A 21,737-nucleotide genomic window follows, 5' to 3' on the forward strand; every position below is an offset into this window, starting at 1 on the left:
GGTGATGAGATTTCTTTCCTTTTAGGTTAAAGTACAAATGTGGTTTCTATGGCTTTTAAAGCTCATTTTTAACTTCTGAAAAATTCATCTATTTCATTTTGTTTTTTTACTCCTATTACAGATAATTAATATAGTTAGTTAAATAGAAAACATCGGCTCATTGACGTGTAAAGGTAATTTGTTAATATGGTAATGACTTGGACGATAGGGATTAAATAGAAATTTTTAGATTGAAATCACGATTAAATTGTAGAGACTAAATTCAAATTAAGCTCAAATTATAGAGACTGAATTATAGAGATCAAATTGAAATTATGACTCAATTCGGTAGAGACGAAATTTCATGACTTATTTGGGTGAAATTACAATTCTAGTCCTTTTAGTTCATCTCTATGAACTAGTTTCGTCTTTTTATATTTTAACCATATTGGAATAAAATAAATCAGTAAACAAGTTATTTAATCGTCGTAAAAATTGGTTTAGAAGAAAGTATAATAGACAATATGAGAAACAGTAATTGATATGTATTCCTTCCTTCAAGGTCGGAAGTTTAATCATCCATATTCCCACTACAAAACAAAACAAAAAAGAAAGAGTGAAAGAAGTATAATAGAAAATCATGATTATTTGAGCTTATGATCAAAAGATTTATGTAAGCTCAAAGATGTAATGCAATGACAAAATTGAGGTAACATCACTTTAGCTAGTTTTTCACATATTTGCAATCATAGGACATTAAATGTCACGTCAATTTTTTTACTATATATAATTGGGCAATTAATGTTTAATATGTGATTGATATTAATTAAAAAAATATATATTTTACTGATATTCTTATAAATATGATAGGAACTAGAACAAATGTACAAAATTGGTAGAATAGAAACTAGAATTGTAATTAATTTTAAGAAAAAGGTAGAATTATACATTATATAATTTGTCTATATATTTGTTTTAATTTTAGGGAAGTTTTGATATACTTAAATTTCAATCTTGGAAGGATGCTCTTTAATTTAGATTTAATAAATTATACTAACATGAATATGTATCAACCCTTTAAGATATATATTATTGATCAAAAAATCGAAAGGTTCGAAAATTATGGAAGACGTTAGCATCTTTAGGAAAATTAACTAAAATATTTACAGTCTTGATATTGATTTTACATAAAGTATATTACTCTTTAGGAAATAACATTTGACTTTCAATTGGTATGTGAGCCGAAGATTCCAACGGAACCTTTTAGTCGAGAATATTTAACTATGCTTAGGTTGATAATTTGGTGTATGAATTTGATTCATCCAACTAAATCACAATTTACTTAATAAAAATGAGAATAGAGGAGAGTTAATCCACATGATTTTTCTTATATTGAACTTATTAAAATTGTTTTGGTATTAGAAGAAAACAAAAAAAAAAGAATTGTTTTTTTTTATGGATTGTATTTTCCTCAATTATATGATGTAGTTAATTAAAATTATTTTTTAGTACAATAAATTAGAGTAGGTAGGTTTGAAACTCCGACTTAAAAAAAAAGAATATATATCAATTACTGTTGACTACGTTCATGTTTGTTTGTCTAAATTGAATGAAGTAGTTACAAAAAGTAAATATAAAACATAATATTAAAAGAAAAAAAGAAAAAACATAGCCATTATGAAAGGTGCATTAAAGGTGCATTGAAATTTATTTTATTTGTTGACATTGATGAGAATCAATTTAACTTGAATGAGGCCATTTACAAAATTAATGATTAATGATAGAACATAGTATTGAAGGAATAATAAAAGAAAAAGGTCCCCAAACATAAATTGAAATAAGATGTCTAATATTTTATATTCATCTATTTACTCCATCATAATAAGTAATAGAAAAAACTCTTCCTAATTTTATTTTCCTATATCAAAAGAATATGTATTTTTTTTTTCATATTTGGAAAAATATTGAAGAACCAAAAATTTTCCTATGCCACAAGTAGTTCCTCTCAATTCATTACTTTAAAGAAACTAATTATGACATATTTAGATTAGACTTTGATTAATTCTTGTCTTACAAGCTAAAATAAAACATTTATTTATTTATCTTTAATTTTTAAATAAAAATAAAAAAGAAAATGAAAAATGAAAAAGAAAAAAAAAGGGGGTTGAAATTGTCATGATTATGAAGAAGTTGGAGGATTCGTATTTCCAAAAGCTGCCCAAAATCTTCGCAACGACTTCGTTAGAAGCAATAGAAAAAAAAATGGCGCTTCGAAGATTCACGAATCTCAACCGTTGAAACAAGATCGCCGGCACACCGTCACCGTCGCCGGTAACCATCAGAAGCGGCAACGCAACCACCTCTCCGTCTTCCTCTCGGATCTCTCATTATTCCTCGAGCCTTCGGTTTTGTCTCTCTCAAGAAATGGTTTAGGAGCGGCTATGGAAGCAGAGCTCAAGTTGGAGAGGGAGAGAGCGATGGGGGATTGTAAGCGAGTTGCGGTGATGGCGGCGGCGAATAATGCTGGTTGCATGTCTAAGAGGAGGAGAATTGCCGGTTCGCCGGAGAGGTTGCGGCCGTCGGCGTCTCTGTCTGACCTCGGCGACCGTCGTTTGTGGTTGGAGAATGCGCGGTCGTCTCTGTCGCGTTTGGAGAGTAATAATTCCCTTGGTGTTGTCGCCGGAGATGTGATGTGTGCTCCGGTGTCTTGTAGCTCCTGTAACGACGGCGGGAAGGCCACCGCGAAGGACGCCTTGAAATTCGAAGATCTGGAGGTGAATTTCGAGTTCTTGATTGAGGTGTCCTCTGTTCTTCGCTTGAGTTGGCCTTGGCCCTTTCCGATTGTTTTAATTTAATGGTTAATTTGAGTTTCTGTGTTTGGTTGACGAGAAAATAGCGGAGCAGAAGAAAAGAAAGTATTATTAAATTTTGCTTCTAGAAATTGGAAGCATTAAGAAAACAAACCGGTTCATAAGTCGTGTAGTCTAAATTTTCTACTGAAATTGAATTTAGATGAATTTTTCTTCATGTTACAGTGATTTTTTCCGGCGAATTCTTGTCAGTGAACAGATTTTTCGTTCATGCGTCGTTTCATTCTATTTGATTTGATTCTTCTTCTTTTTAAATAACGACTGTTTCTACAAAACGTTTGTTTAGATTTTGAGTCTGTATGTATTTATTGACATCTGTGTCTTCAATGCGCCATTGCAGCAGACCAAGAGCTTCGAAACCGTAGAATCGACTCGCGTTAACGGCATTCAAAGGTTCATTGCACTTAGTTTTCTTCCTTTAATTTCCCCTAACGAAACGGATTCTGAAACCGCTTCGTTTTCTCTTTCGCCATTTCTCACTCTGTTTCTGTTTCTAATTTAATTTAATTTGAACCTCTCAGAGAGAGCACTCCGACGAGCGAACTCCACGGAGAATCCGACGAAATGGACTCTCCGGCGGCGAACTTCTTGACTGAAAAACAGAAGCCAACTGATCGTCCGATGAAGACGCCGCCGATATCCGAGATTGAAGATTTCTTCGCCGAGGCCGAGAAGTACGAGCAGAAGCGTTTCTCAGAGAAGTGAGTACACCTTTTCCATCTCTGCTTCGGCGCACTTTAGCAAAGCCTGCAGTCGAACCTAAACCTAACTAACTTTCAACTTTTTCTTCTCCTTCTTCCGCGTTAATTGATTATATTTTCGCCTTCATCTTGTACAGGTACAACTTCGATATAGTGAAGGATGTGCCATTGGAAGGCCGATACCAGTGGATTCGTCTGAAGCCATGAAAACCAGCTAACCTCAAGCTAAAAACTCACGCCAGGATCTGGATTCTCGGATTTCTTCACATAATCTTAATTTCCATAGACTTTGACCTCTTTCCTTTTGAAGGACTCTGTTAGTTTCTTCTTGTACAGCTTTCAACTCCATAAAAGAAGCTCCTGCAACTAAACATCTCAGTATACAAACACCCATAGAAACCGCCGCCATTCCGCCGCCGCCGGCAACCACCGCCGTCCATCTTTATCATTTTCTTCAAGGAACTCAAAGCTGTTGTGTCTTTTCATCCATAATTGAGCACAGATTTCTGTAATTCTCACTTAAATTCACGACAAATGTTGCCCATATTGTTAATCACAGTTCGTTGTTTTGTCACTTTTTGAGCTTGCGTTCTGTATAAGAAAAGTCCGTTTTGTTTGAATGCTTATTGTCTGTGAAGAAAAATGGGAAACGTGTAATCTCCTCCTTTTGCATATTTCTGCATTTTTATGTTACGGAATGGATGTGCTGTTAAGATCTGAGAGCTATCTGCGGAATATTCCCTTTCAGAAAAACAAACAGGATATGATTCTCTCAAGGCGTGGAGGGGAAAAGATGAAGCAAGGGGAACCAATTTCTGGGGCTCAGCTCAACACAAACTTCCAATGCCTTTCAACTGTTCAACAGAAATGGAGAAAGGTAAACAACCCTTGTCCTTGTTCAAATTTTTTCTATTAGAAGTGAGACAAAATCTAATATTTGGGACAAAAATTTTCACTCTTTTACAGTAACTGGATCTTCTTTTGTCATCTTTGATAATGTCATTGCATTTAAAGATTAGAATATGATGAAATACATATGTTCTCATCATATCATAGAGTGACCCAAAAGTTTCCTATGATTCTAATGATTTGTGTTATTGTCCATTGATCTTCTGATATGAAATGGGTGAAAACTGAAAAGGGAAAAAAATAAAAACACATTTTTAGCCTTGTATTCAATTTTCTTATATTATTTGGTATATTAAAATGTGGGGTTACTATGACTGACTATACCCTGTAGCCTGTGGGTGTGGGTTATTTTATTTCAGAATCCCAATATTAAAAACTTTGCAACATTCTCCAAAATTTCAGACATGTTAGATTAGTTTAGTTTGAAAGTAGTATGATTTCTTTAAAAGATTTTGGGTCATAAAGATAAGACTTGAGAGGCTCAAATTTGGGCAACTCTTATTTTGATTTTGCTTTTAATTCTCCAAGACAGCTTACTTTACAGGGTGGATAATCAAATTGGCAGAATTGGGTGTTGTGGTGCTACACATGTCAAATTTCCAAATCACACTTGTATATTTTTTTCTTTCACAAATTATTGATTCAAAATAAAAAACAAAAATCTCTCTCCTCTTTTCTCACTTGTAAATGTGTTTGACGGCCATTAAATTTTGTGTTGTAAATAATAAATTAGTTATAAAAAGTGATGTAACTCCATTTTACACAATGATTGCTGCACAGGCCACAGTTTTTAAATCTTCAAAAATTCAATTTGGAGATGTTACCCACTACAACTTCAATAAATTGATTTTTTTTAAAGGAAATAAAAAAGGTTAAAAAGCCTTGAGTTGGGACTGGGAGGCTGTTTTCAGAACAGCCTTTTGTTTTTGAAATGTTTCTTAAAAATTATACGCTAAGGTTGATTATTGTTTGCTTGAATATCACAATTCAGATATCTTGAAATAAAATCCACTTTTGAAAATAGTTGTCAAATATTTTTCAATAATATCCGTTTTATTTCTACTTTTTTTTTATAGCATATAAATGGAACATTTTCAAGCAACACCGAATTGTATATTCTTTAAAGAATGATAGAATTATAGAAGTCAAACTATATATATATATATATATATATATATCTTTTGTACATGCAAACATTTCAGAATTTTGGACAAGTTTACAACAAGAAAACAGTTAAAATTTTCATCTAATATTCAAAATTTCCCTCCCTTAAGTATTTGTTTTTTTTAAATAAATAAAGAAATAAACCAATTGAATTTTGGAGTGGGAGAATATGAATGATGCAGGGAAGAGGGGTGCACGTGGAGTGGAGTGGGGGTCTCCCCAGCGGCAGCGCCTTTGCTTTGGATCTGCTGCCTCTTATTTATTTATTTATTTCCATTAATAATTATTCCTTTTTTTTCAAAAAAAAAAAAAAAAGAAGAAGAGAGAGAAAATCGGATTGGGAGACAGAATGTTGCTTTCTATTGAAGGAGGTTGGTTCCTTCTTTCCTTCCTTCCAATGTTTTCTCTTTCTTTTTTCTCACTTTTTCTCTTTCACCAAACTCATAAATATTACTCTTTCACCAAACTTAATTATTTCAATAATCTCTTAATGATTATAACTATGATTCTGAATGTTGGGTTAAATTATAAATTTAGTTAAAAGATTTGAATCTCCAAATTTTGAGGTTTCTTTCTTATAAGATTTTTTTAAAAAATATATATTTATTAGGTTTCTAAATTTTTTTTTTTGAAAATGGGTTTCTAAACTTTTAATACTGTGTTAACCAATTTTTTAATTTTAAATCTATAAACTTTCAATTTTGTATCAAAAGAGTGCATGAAAAAATTAGAAGATTATGTTGCATGAAAAAGGTAGAAGATTTTGTTTTCTTTTATTTGAGAATGGGTAAAATTATTTAATTTTGACTTTTTGACCTGGATGGAGTACATAACAACTTTCAAGGACCAATTCTATATCGAGATATGAGAGTATGAAATTTATAATTTTAATCTACATGTAGGGAGTCAGACCATTTTCTTTTGAAATGATAATACACGTTTTTTTTTAGTACAACATGTGGGGTGGAGGATTGAACTCACACCCTCTTGGTTGGAGATATATATCAATTAACGTTAACTATACTCGATTTGATAAACTTTATTCACTTTGAGTTATGTTGGATATATAGTTTAATTATCATTATGATTATAGACTTATGGTTAGAACAGTATTTAAGTTAACGATGACGGATTCTTCATTTCCAAAAATGCTATAGTTTTAGTATTTTTGGAAAACTTTGGCCAACCAATGATTCATCATTAGATACATAATATCAAATATCATATTAATTATAGTGGGGCCAACAAAAAAAATGGCCAGCAGTACCATTGACAAAACGTCTTTTTTTACTTAAAATAAAATAAATTATTATTTTTTATACTGCACGTTATAAATGAATATCGAATTAGATAAAATTTTATGTTAGAAATTAAATTTAGACGGAGAAAAGAAAAAAAAAATAAAAAGAGTGATTATCTCCCCAAGATTGTGGAAGCTACCCATATTCATAGAGTTATAAGGATCTTAACCATTTGAATTATGATTCGTTTGGTAAATGAAGGACATATTAAAATTACATTTGATAGTTGATTCGGAAATATAAATCTGAAAACAAGAGATTAAATGAAAAATAGAGTTAGTATTCCATTTTTCATTATTTTATAATATGTGTTTGGTAACAGTTTTGAAAATTGAATCTCAATTTAAAAAAACTGTTCAAGGTGTGTTTAATAATATATTTGCAAACTAGTGATAGTTACCAACTAATTATTTAGTACAATACTACCATATTGTTAATTAATTTTAAAACATGAATGCTATAAATTTTGTATAATTTTTATTTTACAATATTATATAATTTAAAATATATCATGGTTTACTTATTTTGATTTTTTTTAATTAAATGAATTTATAACATAATATATTTATCAAAATTTTTATTTTTAAGATGTAATTCTGCATTTTAAAATTTCAAATTCGAAAAATCCTATACCAAACAATATTTACTGAAGTTATTCAATTAAATAAATATGAAAACAATAAATATAATTCTTCAATAACTTTCCATATATTTATACATTTATTTGTAATTTTAGGGACATTTTGTTTTTTTAATAATATATTTGATAATATAAAACTTTATTTATAAGGGATAAGGATGCTATCAATGACAATAGAGAAAAATGTCCAAATAAGAAAAAGAAAAAAAAATTCCAATTTAGATGGTTGTAAAATAGGTGGTCTCTAAACTTAATCCCAACACTTATCTTGTTGTCAAATCAATCATCTTATTTGTTTGAGAATCTATGTTTCAATTGAAATAAAAAGATCTTAATTTTATAGGTTGAATTACTTTCTTAAACTTTAGATTATACTAATTAACAAAATGCTACAGATAATTAATTAGGTAAATTTTGATGGATTTAACATGACACAACAATTAACAAGCCAAGAGCTTATACTTTTTCATGTTCAATAATAAGTACAAGCCAATTTTACTTAAACATCTATTACCTTATTTTATTTTGAAGGTGAAGGTTCAATACTCCATCTACCAATTTTTTTTCTTAATTTGATTTTTCAATATTACCATTTTGAAAAAATATTTTTGGCCCATATGATAATTTTTGTCACTTTATTAAGATAATAACAAATGTTGTACATGTTTTTAATCGAGCATAACTCTTCGTAACATTACTTACCTCCCTAAATATTAAAAATTAATATCTCCGTACCTTGTTTGATGGAAAAAAAAAACAATCTCGTCATATTGATAAATTTTCAAGTATACCTAACCAAGGGTATAAATTGTAGGAGTGAAAAAATTTTGGTCCGCTTCGGTTTTCAGGCAGAGAGGAAAAATCGAAACTGGTTCGATTAAGAAGATATGAAAATGGAACCGATTCGGTTAAAAAATTGAACTGGTTCAGTTCACATCCAATCTCTTTTTTTTTTTCAATATTTTTTAATAAGCCACATTATCTTCTATTCCAATTTGAGGAAAAAAAAAACCAAAACTTGTGAAGTTGTAATGGCCTCAAACTTGTTTGTAGCCTTATATATACTTTTGCAACAACGATAAAAATGTGATCACATAACATCAAGCCTAATATAAACTTTTTGAAGTTTAAAGATAATGCCTAAAAGTTAAAACATATTCAACAAGATTCTAAATATATTTTAAAGTAAACAAACGTTCCAATATTGAAATTTACAAAAATCTGGTCTCACTAGTTCAATCTTGATTTCCATCGTCACTCCAATTCCATTACTAGACTTCGAAGTCTTAAAAAAAAAAGAATTCTTACTTAATATGCTTGTATACTTCTTACAATTTGGTTTTCGGCTCGGTTCGACTTTTTTCATCCCTAAATGTATAATACTTGTTAGATTTAGCCTAAAATACCTCATTTGTATATTGACTTTACATACATGTTCAAAATACTAGGAACCGTATTCGAGGGCACATGAGCTTGCCAAATAAGCCCAAAAGGCTAAGGCCTCTTTAACTGGAGGTTAATGGGCTTAGCGTAGAAATCTTCTGAGCCCATTGAGCCCAGGCCCAGCCTCAGGCCCAATCCAGTTTTCTATCTCCTCTTCATCCTGGTTATATAGCTGAGCCTGAGCCCTGAGCAGCCTGTGGTGGCCGGTTTGAATTCAAATCGAAGCGCAGAGCTCTCTGTATTGGCGCTCCAAAATCTACGTGGCCCACCACCAAGAAATCGAACCCAGGAAACTTCAGTTGAACGACGCAAATACAACAACGGTCAGATTCTTCCCTCATTTTCTTGATCTCTTTGCCGATTGATTCCACAAACTGAGGGAAGTGAAGAGTGATCTTTGGCTGCTGTTTCGATACCAGAAAAATGGTGGAATCGAACCTGGCCTACGAGGAATGCCGACGCCAGAGGTTGGAGGAGAACAAGAAGAGGATGGAAGAGCTTAATCTCAACAAGCTTGCCGATGCTCTCAAATCTTCCAGCCCTAAGTCCTCTCCGGTAGGTTTCCGTTCTTCAAAACGCTTCCTAATCCAACATCTTCCACCATGATAATGGATTTAGAGTTTTATTTCTCTATTTGGTTATGGAAGACGAAGCAGCTGAAGCGTCCTCGCCGCCCGCTCGATGTCTCGTCCGTCAGTGTGAGAAGATCCAGCCGTTTTGCGGATAAGCCCCCTCCGAACTATAAGGAGGTACGAGCTGGCCTCTGAGCTCTACATTTTGAATTTGACACCATTTTTTGAAATAATGCTTCAGTTCTTGAACAGTAACCTAGTTTAAGCATTTACGTGGATGATTTTGAATACAATGAATAAAAGTGTAGCTTAATGTTTGTCAGTTTATGATTTAAGCATTTACATGAATTATTTTGAATAGTCGTTTTTCTTTCTTGGTGGGGTTTTACAATGTAGCTTAATCCTTCGATCTTATTGGCCTTTCCAGGTGCCCATTGAACCACTTCCAGGTGTCAGAAGGTATGCACGAACTTCAGTTTCAAATTACTGTCTTGGACTAATTAGTGTCTTCTAACTCAAAAGGCAACAATAATTTTAATAGGATATATCAACGGAGAGATTTGTTGAGTCGAGTTTATGCTTCACAAGAAGAAAGGCAATATGCAGTTGACAGAGCACTGGAACTTCAGTCTAGCTTGGAATCTAGGTACCCAAATTTTGTGAAGCCCATGCTTCAGTCACATGTCACCGGGGGATTTTGGCTGGTCAGTCTTTTAGATCATTTTACTGAATTTGTAAGCTTTGATTGGTTATATATAGCCTATAAAATGCTTGTGAGAATTTTCTTATAGGGTCTTCCAGTTCAATTTTGCAAGACGCACCTTCCCCTTGAGGATGAAATGATTACTCTGGTGGATGAGGATGAAAACGAGTTCCAAACTAAATACCTCGCCGAGAAGACGGGTCTTAGCGGTGGTTGGAGAGGGTTTTCCATGGATCACCAGTTAGTAGATGGGGATGCTGTGGTGTTTCAGTTAACTAAGCCAACTGAATTCAAGGTGATTACTTGGAAAATTTCATTGCCCGATTGAAATATTCTGCATTGGCCAAAGCTTCTTCTCATGTGACTCCAGTTTGATGGGTACATGCACAAATTTTCCAGCACATTTAATTTGAGGTTTAGCGCATAGTTGTATGGTGTCTTGCATATAGCATGGTTCATATCCAAGAGAGTTTAATACAAGACACTTGAACAGTATAGCTTCTTCAAAATCTATAGGAGACGATAGAACTTTCTATTGCATGAGAAACACCTAAAGAGAAGGGGAAGTAGATTTTGGGTAGTGTAGAGAAGTTTTTCCTTGAAGAAGCATGATGAATTTTGTCCAAAATAAACTTAAAACCCTTGTTGTTTCTTGAGTTGACCTTAGGTTGGTAGGTGAAGCGTGTCTAGAACTCATGAGCATAATATAGCTGCTAGTTCCAATACTCCGGTTATTTAGAATTAAGAAAAAACAATCCACAAAATGATTCTCCTTTCCTTTTTCATTTCCTCATTATTGGTTAGATTGAGAATGCAAGTAAAGTCCCACATTGACTAGATAATGAGAAGATCATAAATATAAGAAACTAAACGTAAATTCACGAGAGCTGGATGATATTATACGGTCAAGTTTCAAAACCTATGATTAAAAAAGTTCCTTCCCTTTCCAAGTTGTGAACATCCTTGCTCATGTACGAAATTTGAGTAATAAATATCTATACTAATGACCTCAGCTTTGCCACTCATAGGTATACATCATCAGGGCATATAATTCCGAAGACAAAAAAGCAGACACCAAAGAGGATTCCGATGTCTCTCAGGTGGAAAGAAGCGGCAAAAGAACTACTAGATCAGCAAGTAAAGGTCTGGTTATAACGTAGCTGTCGCATGTTTTTAATTGGTAATGATGTCTGAAAAGAGACTCGGATTTCAGTTTTCATTTCTCATATTCATTGGTAATTTGTTTTTTTTCTCTGAGATAATATTCATTGGTAATTTGTTGCTTTTTCTAACAGGGAGAAAATAGCTCAAAGCGTTGCCTTTGCCACGTGGCTTGTGACAAGGAGAAGTATCCAAGACTTTTTGGGAAAAAGAGAGTTTTCAGGATATTTTGTCAGTCTTAGCTCTCTCTAGATATATTTTGTCAGTCTTAATATATTAATGAAATGATCATTTTTTTATGTCTCTGTCTCTCTGAGTCTTTCTGTTGAGTTCTGAATGGTTCATTATATGGAGGCTAAATATAGCTTCATCAATCTTGGGAATATAAATTTTCTTTACAACTCATTGATCAACAGGTGGAAACTTTAAATTAGTTATTATTATTATTTTTTTTATATCTTTTTTAGTTTTAACAAATCAAAATTTCTATTTCGATCTTTTGGTTTCCGACCTAGGTTGATAATCCATTTAACTCTATTTAATTCTTTAGTATTGCAAAGGTTCAATTATTTTTGGTTCGTTTTGAAAGTAGTTTTTCAACCTAATTACAAAAGTTGAGATGGCCGAGTTGGTCTAAGGCGCCAGATTAAGGTTCTGGTCCGAAAGGGCGTGGGTTCAAATCCCACTCTCAACATTTATTTTATCTTTTCCATTTATTTAATTTTCTTTCTTCTCTTTTATTTAATTTTGAAATTTTTAATTTAACTCTTTTATCTAACTTTGATATATATATTTTTCTCTGTTATTAAAGAAAATATATCAAAACTAAAAAAAAATTGAGAACATAGGTCACAATATTTAGTAAGCTAATAATATTAAGTTGTTGCGATTTAACTATAATAACGGAATAATTATCCATAATGTTGTGTTGACATTTAATTTAAAAATTATTTATAAGATAATTATTTAAAATTTTATATAATTTTAAATTGCAAAATAATGTATTGTTTATTTTAAATTATTTGATAAAAGATAAAAAAACAATTTTTTTTTAAATTGTGACGAACAAAACGTTAAAAGAATTAAATATAAAAATAAGAAGAAATTAAATCAGATAAAAACGTAGAAGCAAAAAATTGATTTTCTTGAAACAATTTAATTAGATAGAGATAGAATAATAATATTTAAAAGTTTGTTAGTAAATATTCCAATTTCTAAAGTTAGTCTTAATCGAATTTTGTAAATCAATGGGATTGAAAAAACTATTCCATTTAAACTAGCCTATGAACATGTTCATAGCTTGAAGAGTCGAATATAAAAGAAAAAAGGATGGTTGTGGTTGAAACTCGATATGGAGTTATGTTTTCAAGATACTTTTGTCAAACTAGTGATGCCATGTATCATTCTTTTTTTATTCTCATCCAGTATCTGACAACGAAACCATATTTTTCATTATCTATTTGTTTTGTGTGTAGAAAGTTTTTTCACCTTGAACGAGGTATGGGGAAAAAAGTAAATTATCAGCATTAAAATTACAAGATTGAAGTTCGTGGATCACTGAAAGATCCTTATATTTTACTACGATACTTATCCGTCAAGAAGATGGTGGATTATCAACCGTGGGGACTCTAGTAAATGATATTTGCAATTGTATTACCAATCAAGAAAGGTAGGCTTTAGTCATAGTTGATGAGAAGGATACCCTCTCACTCGAGAGATAAAGACATTCTATCATTATTCATAAAAGTTGATATTTTGATGCTAGCCTCGGGCTGAAAGAAATCATTTTTAAAAAAGTTATTGATGTTTAATCCATATTTTTTTTCAAAGATAATGTCTAATCCATACTTTAATTGTATGTGTGGACAAAAATTAAAATATTCAACCTTATTTGGTATGTGTTGGTTGATAAATTTGGACCAATAATGCATTTACATTCTTTTGCAAGCAACTTGATCAAATTGGGTCATACGAAAATTGAGCTAGAATCAAATAAGTTCAAAGTCATGGTAATTTGGCCCAAAGCTTAAATTAACCTAAGACCATTATAGTGGTTAATAATGGACTTAGGATCAAATTTAAATAATTCTAAATTTAGGGAGAAAGTAGCGCAAAGCATTGCCTTTGACACGTGGTTTGTGGTAGGGAGAAGCAACCAAGACTTTTTAGGAAAAAGAGAGCAGAATATTTTGATAGTCTTAGCTCTCTCTAGATTGTTGTAACATTAGGGAGGATAATATTAATATGTTAATGAAATGATCCCTTTATTTATGCTTGTGTCTCTCTAAGTCTTATTGTTGAGTTCTGGATGGTTCATTATATAGAGGCTTAATATAACATTTATTTAACCGTCGAAAACTTAAAATTTGTTATTTTTGTTTATATTTTTTTAGTTTAACAAATTTGGAATGGAGAATAAAACTTTCACTTTGGACGTTTGTGGAAGGTTTAGATGCTTTTTAACTGCTAAATTATGCATAGGTTGCTTATCAAGTTTAACTTACATTTGATTGTTTAGAGTTGCAAAAGTTATTCATTTTCAAAATAATGTATTTTTATAGATTTAATAATTTTCCAAGTTTATCAGTAATTGTTGAGATGGCTGAGTTGGTCTAAGACGCCAGATTAAGGTTCTGGTCTGAAAGAGCGTGGGTTCAAATCCCACTTTCAACATATATTTTTATGGCTTTTTAAGCCTAATGAATCAGATTCAAAAAGAAAAATAAAAAAAAAAGCCTAATGATTGGTAATTTAGCCCAAAGTTCAAATTAGGCCGGGTATGCTTGAGAGTGAGAGTGATTTTGGGAATGCAAAAATCACTTTTGACTGTAGATTAATAATGGACTTAGGAACAAGGATCAGACCTATGACCCAAATGAGGCGCAAGTCTAAAGATCATTAAAGTTCAGACCCACTAAAATTCATGTAAAATTTTATAAAGAGAGGAGCCGCACCTCATTTCAAGGATTTAGAAGCAGTATTCAGAGAAGACTCAAGAGTTTGAAGATTAAAGATTTCTAAGATTAAAAGACTTTAAAGATAAAAGACTTCGAATACCAACCGACTTCAAAGATCGAAGATTTTGAAGATTAAAAAGAAAAAAACTTCGAAGCCTTGAAGACTATGAAAATCAAACACTTAGAAGACTAGTAGACTTTAAGATCACTTTGAAGATCGTAATACTTCAAAGACAAGTTTTAGGCATTTTTAAAGCATTCAAGACATTGTTCGACCCGATCCAAAGAAGTCAGCATGTCCAAAAGCTCGTTCCAAAAGGATTGACAAAATTCAAAGATCAATTCAAATCAACAAGCTCAAAAGTTGATCCAAGAGATCATAAGCCAGGATGTCGATTCAAAGAAATCAAGAAGCCAGAATTTGAAGACCTCGAACAACTTAGAAACCAAAGAGTTCAACGTCCTTATTTTGAGAACAAGTTTTTCGACCCTTTGACTCAAGTTTACGTCGAATAGAAAGAATAAGAGGAACACACACTAAAGATTGTATCTCCTATACAGGTTAATACAAAACAAAATTCAAACTCCAGGAATAAAATTTTTCTAAAAATCTCATGTCACCAGTATGGTTCAATTTTTGTTAACAAGTTCTAATTATTATCCAAATATTGTTTAAATAAGTTATTGGAAGTAGGAAAAAGAAATATATATTGAAAGAGAGTTGATAATTAGTGCCTAATCCGTAAAATGTGAGAGATGGGCGAGTAGTGATTTTAAACTAAGGTCAATAAAATATATAAATTTCATACCAAATTTTAGGATTTGATTGAGCTTAAAAATGTGGGGCAAAAATCCAACACTATTTAGTATTTTATATAATTATTTCTTTAGTTACACAACATATTTCATTAAACATTGGGCCCATTGGGCCCAGGTCCAGGTCTAAGCCCATACCTGAGCCCAATTTAAGTTTCTGGAAGATTTCCGTGTAGTTCTTCGTTTTCTGCTCTCCTCCTTACGCTTCCAGTAATCACTGAGGTTTTAGGGTTTTCGGGAACAGAAATGGCGTCTCTCATGGCGGTCCGGCGTGCTCGAATCCCCATACTTGCCTCCTCCTTCTTCAAGGTACGGCCTCCTCTCCCTTCTCATTTCTCGTTCTCTTGCGGAAACCAGACGGAGACCCCAATCAAAGCCCTAAGCACCTCGGCGATTCCTAATGATTACTCTAATTTTTCTCCTTCGCCGCAACAAAATCCTGCATCCGATCCTCGATTTCTTCAGGGCCGGAGAACGCCTGGCCAGTGGGGCACGCCGAGCCAGGTTCATCCCCCGAGTGGAAATTTTAATAATCAGTCGTTCTCGGAGTTTCAGAATCGCGACTATGTCCAACAGGGAAGCGCTGGTAATCAGATGAATTATCAGAGTCAGAACCGGCGCTCTCATCCGAATCCTGGATTTTCCCAGCAGGGTCAGGGCTATACTCAAGCCGGTAACCCTAATTCATGGAATCCTCCGAACCAGAGCTATCCGCAGAATCAAAACCCTTCGTTGCCTTCGTTGCCGAACCCTCAAAATTTCAATTATCAGCAACAAAGAGGCCCAAACCAATGGAACAATCAAAATCAGGGGTACCCACAAGTTGGAAATCCCGCGCAGCGGAACCCACAGGTTGAGAATTATAATCAGCTGAATAATCAGGGTGGGGTTCAAGGACATGGTGCTCAAACTCAAGCACCAAATGCCCTTGTACCTCCTATCGATGAACTGCGGCGGTTGTGTGGAGATGGGAAGATTAAAGAAGCCGTTGAATTGTTGAAAGAAGGTGTTAAGGCTGATGCTGATTGTTTCCATGTGATGTTCGAACTATGCGGGAAATCAAAGTCTTTTGACAATGCAAAAATAGTTCATGATTACTTTTTACAGTCAACTTGTAGAGGCGATCTGCAATTGAATAATAAAGTGCTTGAGATGTATGGAAAATGTGGAAGCATGAGTGATGCACGGAGAGTGTTCGACCATATGCCTGATAGGAATATTGATTCGTGGCATTTGATGATAAAAGGATACGCGGATAATGGATTGGGTGATGAGGGTCTGGAGTTATTTGAGAATATGAAGAAGCTGGGATTGCAACCCAATTCACAAACTTTCCTTTATGTAATGTCAGCTTGTGCTAGTGTGAGTGCTGTGGAAGAAGGATTTATGTACTTTGAGTCTATGAAAAATGACTATCATATCGTCCCTGAAATGGATCACTATTTGGGGCTTTTAGGTATTCTTGGCGAACCTGGACACATCAATGAGGCTTTCGAGTATGTCGAAAAACTGCCCATGGAGCCCACAGTCGAGGTGTGGGAGACTTTGAAAAACTATGCTAGAATTCATGGAAATGTTGATCTTGAGGACTATGCAGAGGAGCTAATTGTTGCTTTGGACCCAACAAAAGCTCCTCCTAACAAAATACCTACACCACCTCCCAAAAAGCGGTCTGCAATTAGCATGCTTGATGGGAAGAACAGGATTGTTGAATTCAGAAATCCAACTCTCTACAAAGATGATGAGAAGTTAAAGGCTCTGAAGGCAATGAAAGAACAAGGGTATGTGCCAGATACTAGGTATGTACTTCACGATATCGACCAGGAGGCAAAAGAGCAGGCATTGCTGTATCATAGTGAACGATTGGCAATTGCATATGGCCTGATCAGTACTCCAGCACGAACGCCTCTCAGGATCATTAAGAACTTACGGATCTGCGGTGACTGTCACAACGCCATCAAAATCATGTCTAGGATTGTTGGGAGAGAGTTAATTGTAAGGGACAACAAACGGTTCCATCATTTTAAGGATGGTAAATGTTCGTGTGGGGATTACTGGTAAACCCATCAGATTACAACACTCCACAACATGTCCTTGATGAGTTCATCTCCCAATATCAGCATCTCGATGTAAAGTTTTAAACCATCAAATTCCTTATGCTAACCCTGGAACAAGGTACCGGTCGGAGATGAGCTAGCCATTGATTTATAATGTAAGGTCTGCTTATTCTGATGCTTAATCGTTCGTCGTATTATCATTTTTTTTCTTCTTTTACTGCTGTTCCCTGTTGATCTGAATTGGAAAATGCTAGTTTTCTTCTCACTGAATTGGCAAAAGAAGACATCCCGGTGGCATACCTTGAATTCTAAAAAATTTTCCTGGTTCCAAATGTGGCAACTTATCAAACATTTTAAGGAGGCATGCTTTGGGTTTAGTCCTGCAAAGCATGGATATAACTCCCCTTTTAGCATCCATTTCTGATTCTCTCTACTTCATTACAGTTCTAAAGATCATGAACAGTAGTTTCTGTTTCATTTCTTTAAACATTACAGGTCACTTCCTCTATGATTCTTTATACTACTCAGTAGGGACTGTATAATAACTGGACGCTCTCCCACACAAAAATTTTGCATTTTGGTGCTGAGTTTCCATGGTTTGTTAACCATGTAAAGGAAGTTTTTCCTTTCCTTGTCACTGTTATTAAATTATAGGTTTAAACCTTACCCTAATCCGTATATTTAATTTTACTAAGTGGGTCTGATTCTTGAAGTTGTAAAACATCAACAATGTCTCAACCTTTTCGGTTCTTTTAAGAATATCATTACATTATTGCTCACTTTTTTCTGAAAAATATATGGTAGTATGATGGGATCTTATGCTTGATCGACTTATTTGAGCATCTAATGACAAATGCCAAACAGTAGAATTTGGACTTGTTTAGAAAATTATTTTCTAAAAGTTATTCTATTTTGGAAAATGAATGGAACATAATGTAATACCTTATGCATGGTTGACATGTTTATAAAGTTCAGAGTTGACATAGTAAAATAAAAAATTGAAGAATTTGGAAATAGTGGTGCAAGTTTAAATCCAAAAAATAAAATAATAATAATAATGGTTCGATGCATTTTCTAATATTATTGGTTGCAAAAACCATGTTTATCAAACTCATACATAATGCCAAATACTACACTTAGTAAACTAAGATTCATTGAAATTATGAGCTATGTAATTATTTATTGGTTTGAACCTTTTGTGAATTGAAAAATTAACGTTAGATTTTAGCTAAATCCAACTGCCAGATAAAATTGACTATGAAAATTGAAATTAAAATCAACAATATCAATTCAAACCTAAACCCATTTTGTAATTTTATACATTATACGTACTTGACGCTCAAGTCTGCTGATTCATCACTGTTGAGCATATCATATATAATTAAGTCGGGTAGCAAGCACCACAAGTTAAAAAGCACTCAGACAAATGTGAGACAAATGTGAGAATATGAACAAGATCTTCAACTTCAGATAAAGTAGAAGTGATTTATTAGAAGTAGCTATAGTTGCAAATTAAGACACACTTCTTTGAAAGTTTGATAAATATACAAAGAAGATCCAAACTTTCAAGTTTCAACCTTAGGATTTTTCACTTTACATGAACACTTTTACATCCATAAAACGCCATTAAAGAAAGAGCCCTCAAAGCTTGAACTCAGCTCCTAAGCCTACTTTACAGAGCGAGTCATCATAGTCATGAACTCATCAATGTCCACCATGCCGTCGCCGTCGCTGTCCACCGCCCTCACCATCCGCCGGCAGTCCTCGAGGCTACAGTTTTCCCCCAATCCTCTCAATACCCTCATCACCTCCTCCGCACTTATCTTCCGATCGCCGTTCAAATCGAACGTTCGGAACGCATACTCCACCTCCCTCGCCTGAACTCCGCCGCCACTCCGGTGAACTTCCATGAACTCGTTCAAATTTATGAACCCATCGCCGTCGCCGTCCACCGCCCTGAAGATCTTCTGCACCTCTTCCATTGAGTTCCCCCTCCCCAGGGCCTTCAGAATTCCCCTGTACTCCTGCTTCGAGATTCTCCCGTCTCTGTTCGTGTCGAACTTGTTGAAGATCTGCTTTATCTCCTCCGTGCTCGGCTGCAGCGCCCGCCGGAGGCCGGAGCTCTGCCGGTCTCTGAACGAGAACAGCCGCGACGGTTCTCGGAGGAACTTTTTCTTCGACACGTTGTACTGCAGGTTCATAAGATTCAGGTTCGTCGGCATTTTCTCTCCTTTTTCTGATGGGTTGCTCTGTTTTTTGCTTTTCTTGAAATTTCAGATGGACCCAGATGGATTTGAGGGCTTAAACACTGAATTTCAAGGCTGGGAAAAACTTGGGTTGCTCTGTTTTTTGCTTTTCTTGAAATTTCAGATGGACCCAGATGAATTTGAGTGCTTAAACACTGAAATTGGAGGCTGGGGAAACTTGGGTTTCTCTGTTTTTGTTGAAACAGGTGAATATTGATCTTGAAATTTCATTAGAACCCAGATGGATTGAAGGGTTTAAATACTGAAAATAGAGGTGGGTGGGGGGATAAGGGTTTTGAATTTTGATTGGTTGAAAACTTGTGGTGCTATGGAGACTGTGCGTTAAGGGAAGGGACAAGCAAGCACAGAATATGTATAAAAGTAGAAGATCCAAAAAACAGAGGTAGAGGGAAAAAAAGAATATGGTTCTCTTTTAACGAAGTTTCCACTTTTCGTTCTCTCTTGTTGTGAGCCTCTAAACTTGGTTTCTAGGGTTGATTTTGACCCACATTTTAACTTTTTTTTTTTACCCCAATACCTAGCTCAGTAAAAAGTCGGTTAATAAATTTGAGTATGCATAACGTTGGTTTGATCGATAAACATTAGTGTTGCTTGAGGTCATACTGATTTATATAATTCACGAGATTAACAAACTTATAAACAATGATAATTAAACTCATATACTAAATATAGGTTTAGTCGAGTCACCGATTTTGTTGGGAGTATTGTGCTGTCATATTGTAGGTGGATATACTCCAACAATTTTACAATTTTTTCTTATAGAGTACCTCAATGTGACATGAATATGAAAAAGATTCGTTTCTTTTTAAAGGGCTAACATCTATCTTTAGGGTTGAATTTGGTTATTTTTCTTACCAAAATTTAGGTATTTTATTATCCAGGTTTGATGTGCTTAACTTTTAACTTAACTTTAAAAAAGGTATTAATTTAATCATTATTCAATTTGATAAAATTAAGATATGAATATTAAATTTTGACTCACCAAATTAAGGAAGGAATATATCAAAAAATAAATAAAAATAAAAAATAAAAACTTGCCATAGACTAAGAAGTTTAGAAGGGCAAGTTGAAAAGGAATCTTTGAAAGCAAGAGGATGTTTATAGTGATCTTAATAAAGGAAGCCTTGGGAATAAAAGTCTACTTTTTGAAGAATGATTGAATAAAATATTCTTGTGGTTGTCCTCCTTCGTATGCACCAACAAGAAGGAATGTTTTTTTTGGCTTTTGTTAAAAATCAATGAAATCAAATATTGAAAAAGTAGCTTACTTGGCGATAAAAGATAGAGTTTCGTAACTTAAGATGCTTCAAATATGTATGTTAAAAGTTTAAAGTTATCGTCCAAGTGTATCAATCGAAACCATTGAGAATGTGTTCCTTTACTATGCAAAAAGAATAATAGTTGATCACATCTTTGTCGTTAAGAGTGAAATTTATAAATCTTATTTTTCAATTTTAGAGACAGTTGAAAGGTTAAATTATACAATTATCTGTATACCTTGAGCATTGTGCCTAGTTAATCTTGAGCTTAAAAGGAGTATCAATTACGTGACACGTCCTCAAACTTTGAGCTATGCTTATCTTGATTCGTGTTATTTTTATGATAGATGAAATCTTAACATGACATTCTATTAAGATAAAATTGGACGAGAGAACGTGATTCGATGAAAATTAAATTAGAAGGGTGTTGAGTCAGGTGAGTATGGGGAATCAATGCTTGAAATGATGGAAAAAGCAACGAATTATAGCACAAATGAATAGTAAAGAAATACTTACTTTTTCACTTGAATACTTCATCAAACAATGTTAACAACTCGGACAAAAGATGAACAAGATTCAACATTTTAAAATGTAATCGAAACTTTTAAATTTAAGAACGAAATAGACACAATACGTCGAAACAAAAAGGTAGAAAAATGCAAATTTTATGGAATTAATTGAATCTTTTTGAAATGAACAAATATGCACAATGTTTATAATACTAAAACAAAATTTGTAATTTTACCCAATTTTAAACATATATATATTTTTTATATCCATGAGTGTTCGGACTACTTTATGCGCACTACGACTAATCTCACGGGACAACCATTCGATTCTATAATATTTGGTGGGAAATACATAAGAATTACTAATTCATAAGGTATGTGACCATCATGGGATTTGAACTCATTCTCTCTTAATTAATCCTAGTCCTT

The 21,737-nt window shown here is 33.6% G+C and overlaps 4 protein-coding genes and 2 non-coding genes across 11 annotated transcripts; 5 read left to right on the forward strand and 1 right to left on the reverse strand.

The window, feature by feature from the left end:
* The first annotated feature begins 2,162 nt into the window (after positions 1 to 2,162).
* Positions 2,163 to 4,224, forward strand: ICK5 (Cyclin-dependent kinase inhibitor family protein). Of its 4 annotated transcripts, none has more exons than XM_088122371.1 (4): positions 2,163 to 2,777; positions 3,193 to 3,242; positions 3,371 to 3,550; positions 3,688 to 4,224. In XM_088122371.1, exons 1-4 carry the CDS (start codon positions 2,421 to 2,423, stop codon positions 3,755 to 3,757), a joined length of 657 nt encoding a protein of 218 aa, XP_087978497.1. In that variant the 5' UTR covers positions 2,163 to 2,420; the 3' UTR covers positions 3,758 to 4,224. The 4 variants fall into 4 exon arrangements, with proteins under 4 accessions (XP_087978497.1, XP_087978499.1, XP_087978498.1 ...); XM_088122373.1 differs by having other exon boundaries at positions 2,164 to 2,777; positions 3,190 to 3,242; XM_088122372.1 differs by having other exon boundaries at positions 2,164 to 2,753.
* A 4,985-nt stretch (positions 4,225 to 9,209) lies between these two features.
* Positions 9,210 to 11,742, forward strand: LOC111007595 (AP2/B3-like transcriptional factor family protein). Of its 3 annotated transcripts, XM_022280007.2 has the most exons (8): positions 9,210 to 9,330; positions 9,427 to 9,562; positions 9,655 to 9,756; positions 10,007 to 10,038; positions 10,121 to 10,283; positions 10,371 to 10,577; positions 11,311 to 11,462; positions 11,578 to 11,742. In XM_022280007.2, the coding sequence occupies exons 2-7, from the start codon at positions 9,431 to 9,433 to the stop codon at positions 11,440 to 11,442; spliced, it is 768 nt and encodes a 255-aa protein (XP_022135699.1). In that variant the 5' UTR covers positions 9,210 to 9,330; positions 9,427 to 9,430; the 3' UTR covers positions 11,443 to 11,462; positions 11,578 to 11,742. The 3 variants fall into 3 exon arrangements, 2 of the variants coding, with proteins under 2 accessions (XP_022135699.1, XP_022135700.1); XM_022280008.2 differs by having other exon boundaries at positions 9,210 to 9,562; positions 11,311 to 11,425; XR_015790159.1 differs by lacking the exon at positions 11,578 to 11,742 and having other exon boundaries at positions 9,210 to 9,562; positions 10,371 to 10,660; positions 11,311 to 11,449.
* A 314-nt stretch (positions 11,743 to 12,056) lies between these two features.
* On the forward strand, positions 12,057 to 12,137 carry TRNAL-AAG (transfer RNA leucine (anticodon AAG)). Its single transcript has one exon. It is a non-coding gene; the product is annotated as a tRNA-Leu (tRNA).
* A 1,898-nt stretch (positions 12,138 to 14,035) lies between these two features.
* TRNAL-AAG (transfer RNA leucine (anticodon AAG)) lies at positions 14,036 to 14,116 on the forward strand. Its single transcript has one exon. It is a non-coding gene; the product is annotated as a tRNA-Leu (tRNA).
* A 1,289-nt stretch (positions 14,117 to 15,405) lies between these two features.
* LOC111007809 (Tetratricopeptide repeat (TPR)-like superfamily protein) lies at positions 15,406 to 17,538 on the forward strand. Its single transcript, XM_022280310.2, has one exon. The coding sequence runs from the start codon at positions 15,463 to 15,465 to the stop codon at positions 17,275 to 17,277; it is 1,815 nt and encodes a 604-aa protein (XP_022136002.1). The 5' UTR covers positions 15,406 to 15,462; the 3' UTR covers positions 17,278 to 17,538.
* Positions 17,539 to 18,721: 1,183 nt separating this feature from the next.
* On the reverse strand, positions 18,722 to 19,797 carry CML30 (Calcium-binding EF-hand family protein). Its single transcript, XM_022280373.2, has one exon. It carries the CDS (start codon positions 19,493 to 19,495, stop codon positions 18,941 to 18,943), a length of 555 nt encoding a protein of 184 aa, XP_022136065.1. The 5' UTR covers positions 19,496 to 19,797; the 3' UTR covers positions 18,722 to 18,940.
* Between the last annotated feature and the right edge of the window lie 1,940 nt (positions 19,798 to 21,737).

The sequence above is a fragment of the Momordica charantia genome (assembly GCF_013281855.1).
Source record: "Momordica charantia cultivar OHB3-1 chromosome 4 unlocalized genomic scaffold, Mcharantia_2.0 BLBB01000004.1, whole genome shotgun sequence".
In the NCBI taxonomy this organism is placed as follows: Eukaryota; Viridiplantae; Streptophyta; class Magnoliopsida; order Cucurbitales; family Cucurbitaceae; genus Momordica; species Momordica charantia.

Bases quoted from the DNA above. Each gene is read 5' to 3' on its own strand.
- ICK5 (XM_088122373.1), top strand. From the start codon at position 2,421: ATGGAAGCAGAGCTCAAGTTGGAGAGGGAGAGAGCGATGGGGGATTGT. The intron at 2,778-3,189 runs GTGTCCTCTGTT...GCGCCATTGCAG, and splicing joins ATTTCGAGTTCTTGATTGAG to CAGACCAAGAGCTTCGAAAC. The intron at 3,243-3,370 runs GTTCATTGCACT...TGAACCTCTCAG, and splicing joins CGCGTTAACGGCATTCAAAG to AGAGAGCACTCCGACGAGCG.
- LOC111007595 (XM_022280007.2), top strand. From the start codon at position 9,431: ATGGTGGAATCGAACCTGGCCTACGAGGAATGCCGACGCCAGAGGTTG. The intron at 10,284-10,370 runs GTCAGTCTTTTA...ATTTTCTTATAG, and splicing joins TCACCGGGGGATTTTGGCTG to GGTCTTCCAGTTCAATTTTG. The intron at 10,578-11,310 runs GTGATTACTTGG...TGCCACTCATAG, and splicing joins CTAAGCCAACTGAATTCAAG to GTATACATCATCAGGGCATA.
- LOC111007809 (XM_022280310.2), top strand. From the start codon at position 15,463: ATGGCGTCTCTCATGGCGGTCCGGCGTGCTCGAATCCCCATACTTGCC.
- CML30 (XM_022280373.2), bottom strand. From the start codon at position 19,495: ATGCCGACGAACCTGAATCTTATGAACCTGCAGTACAACGTGTCGAAG.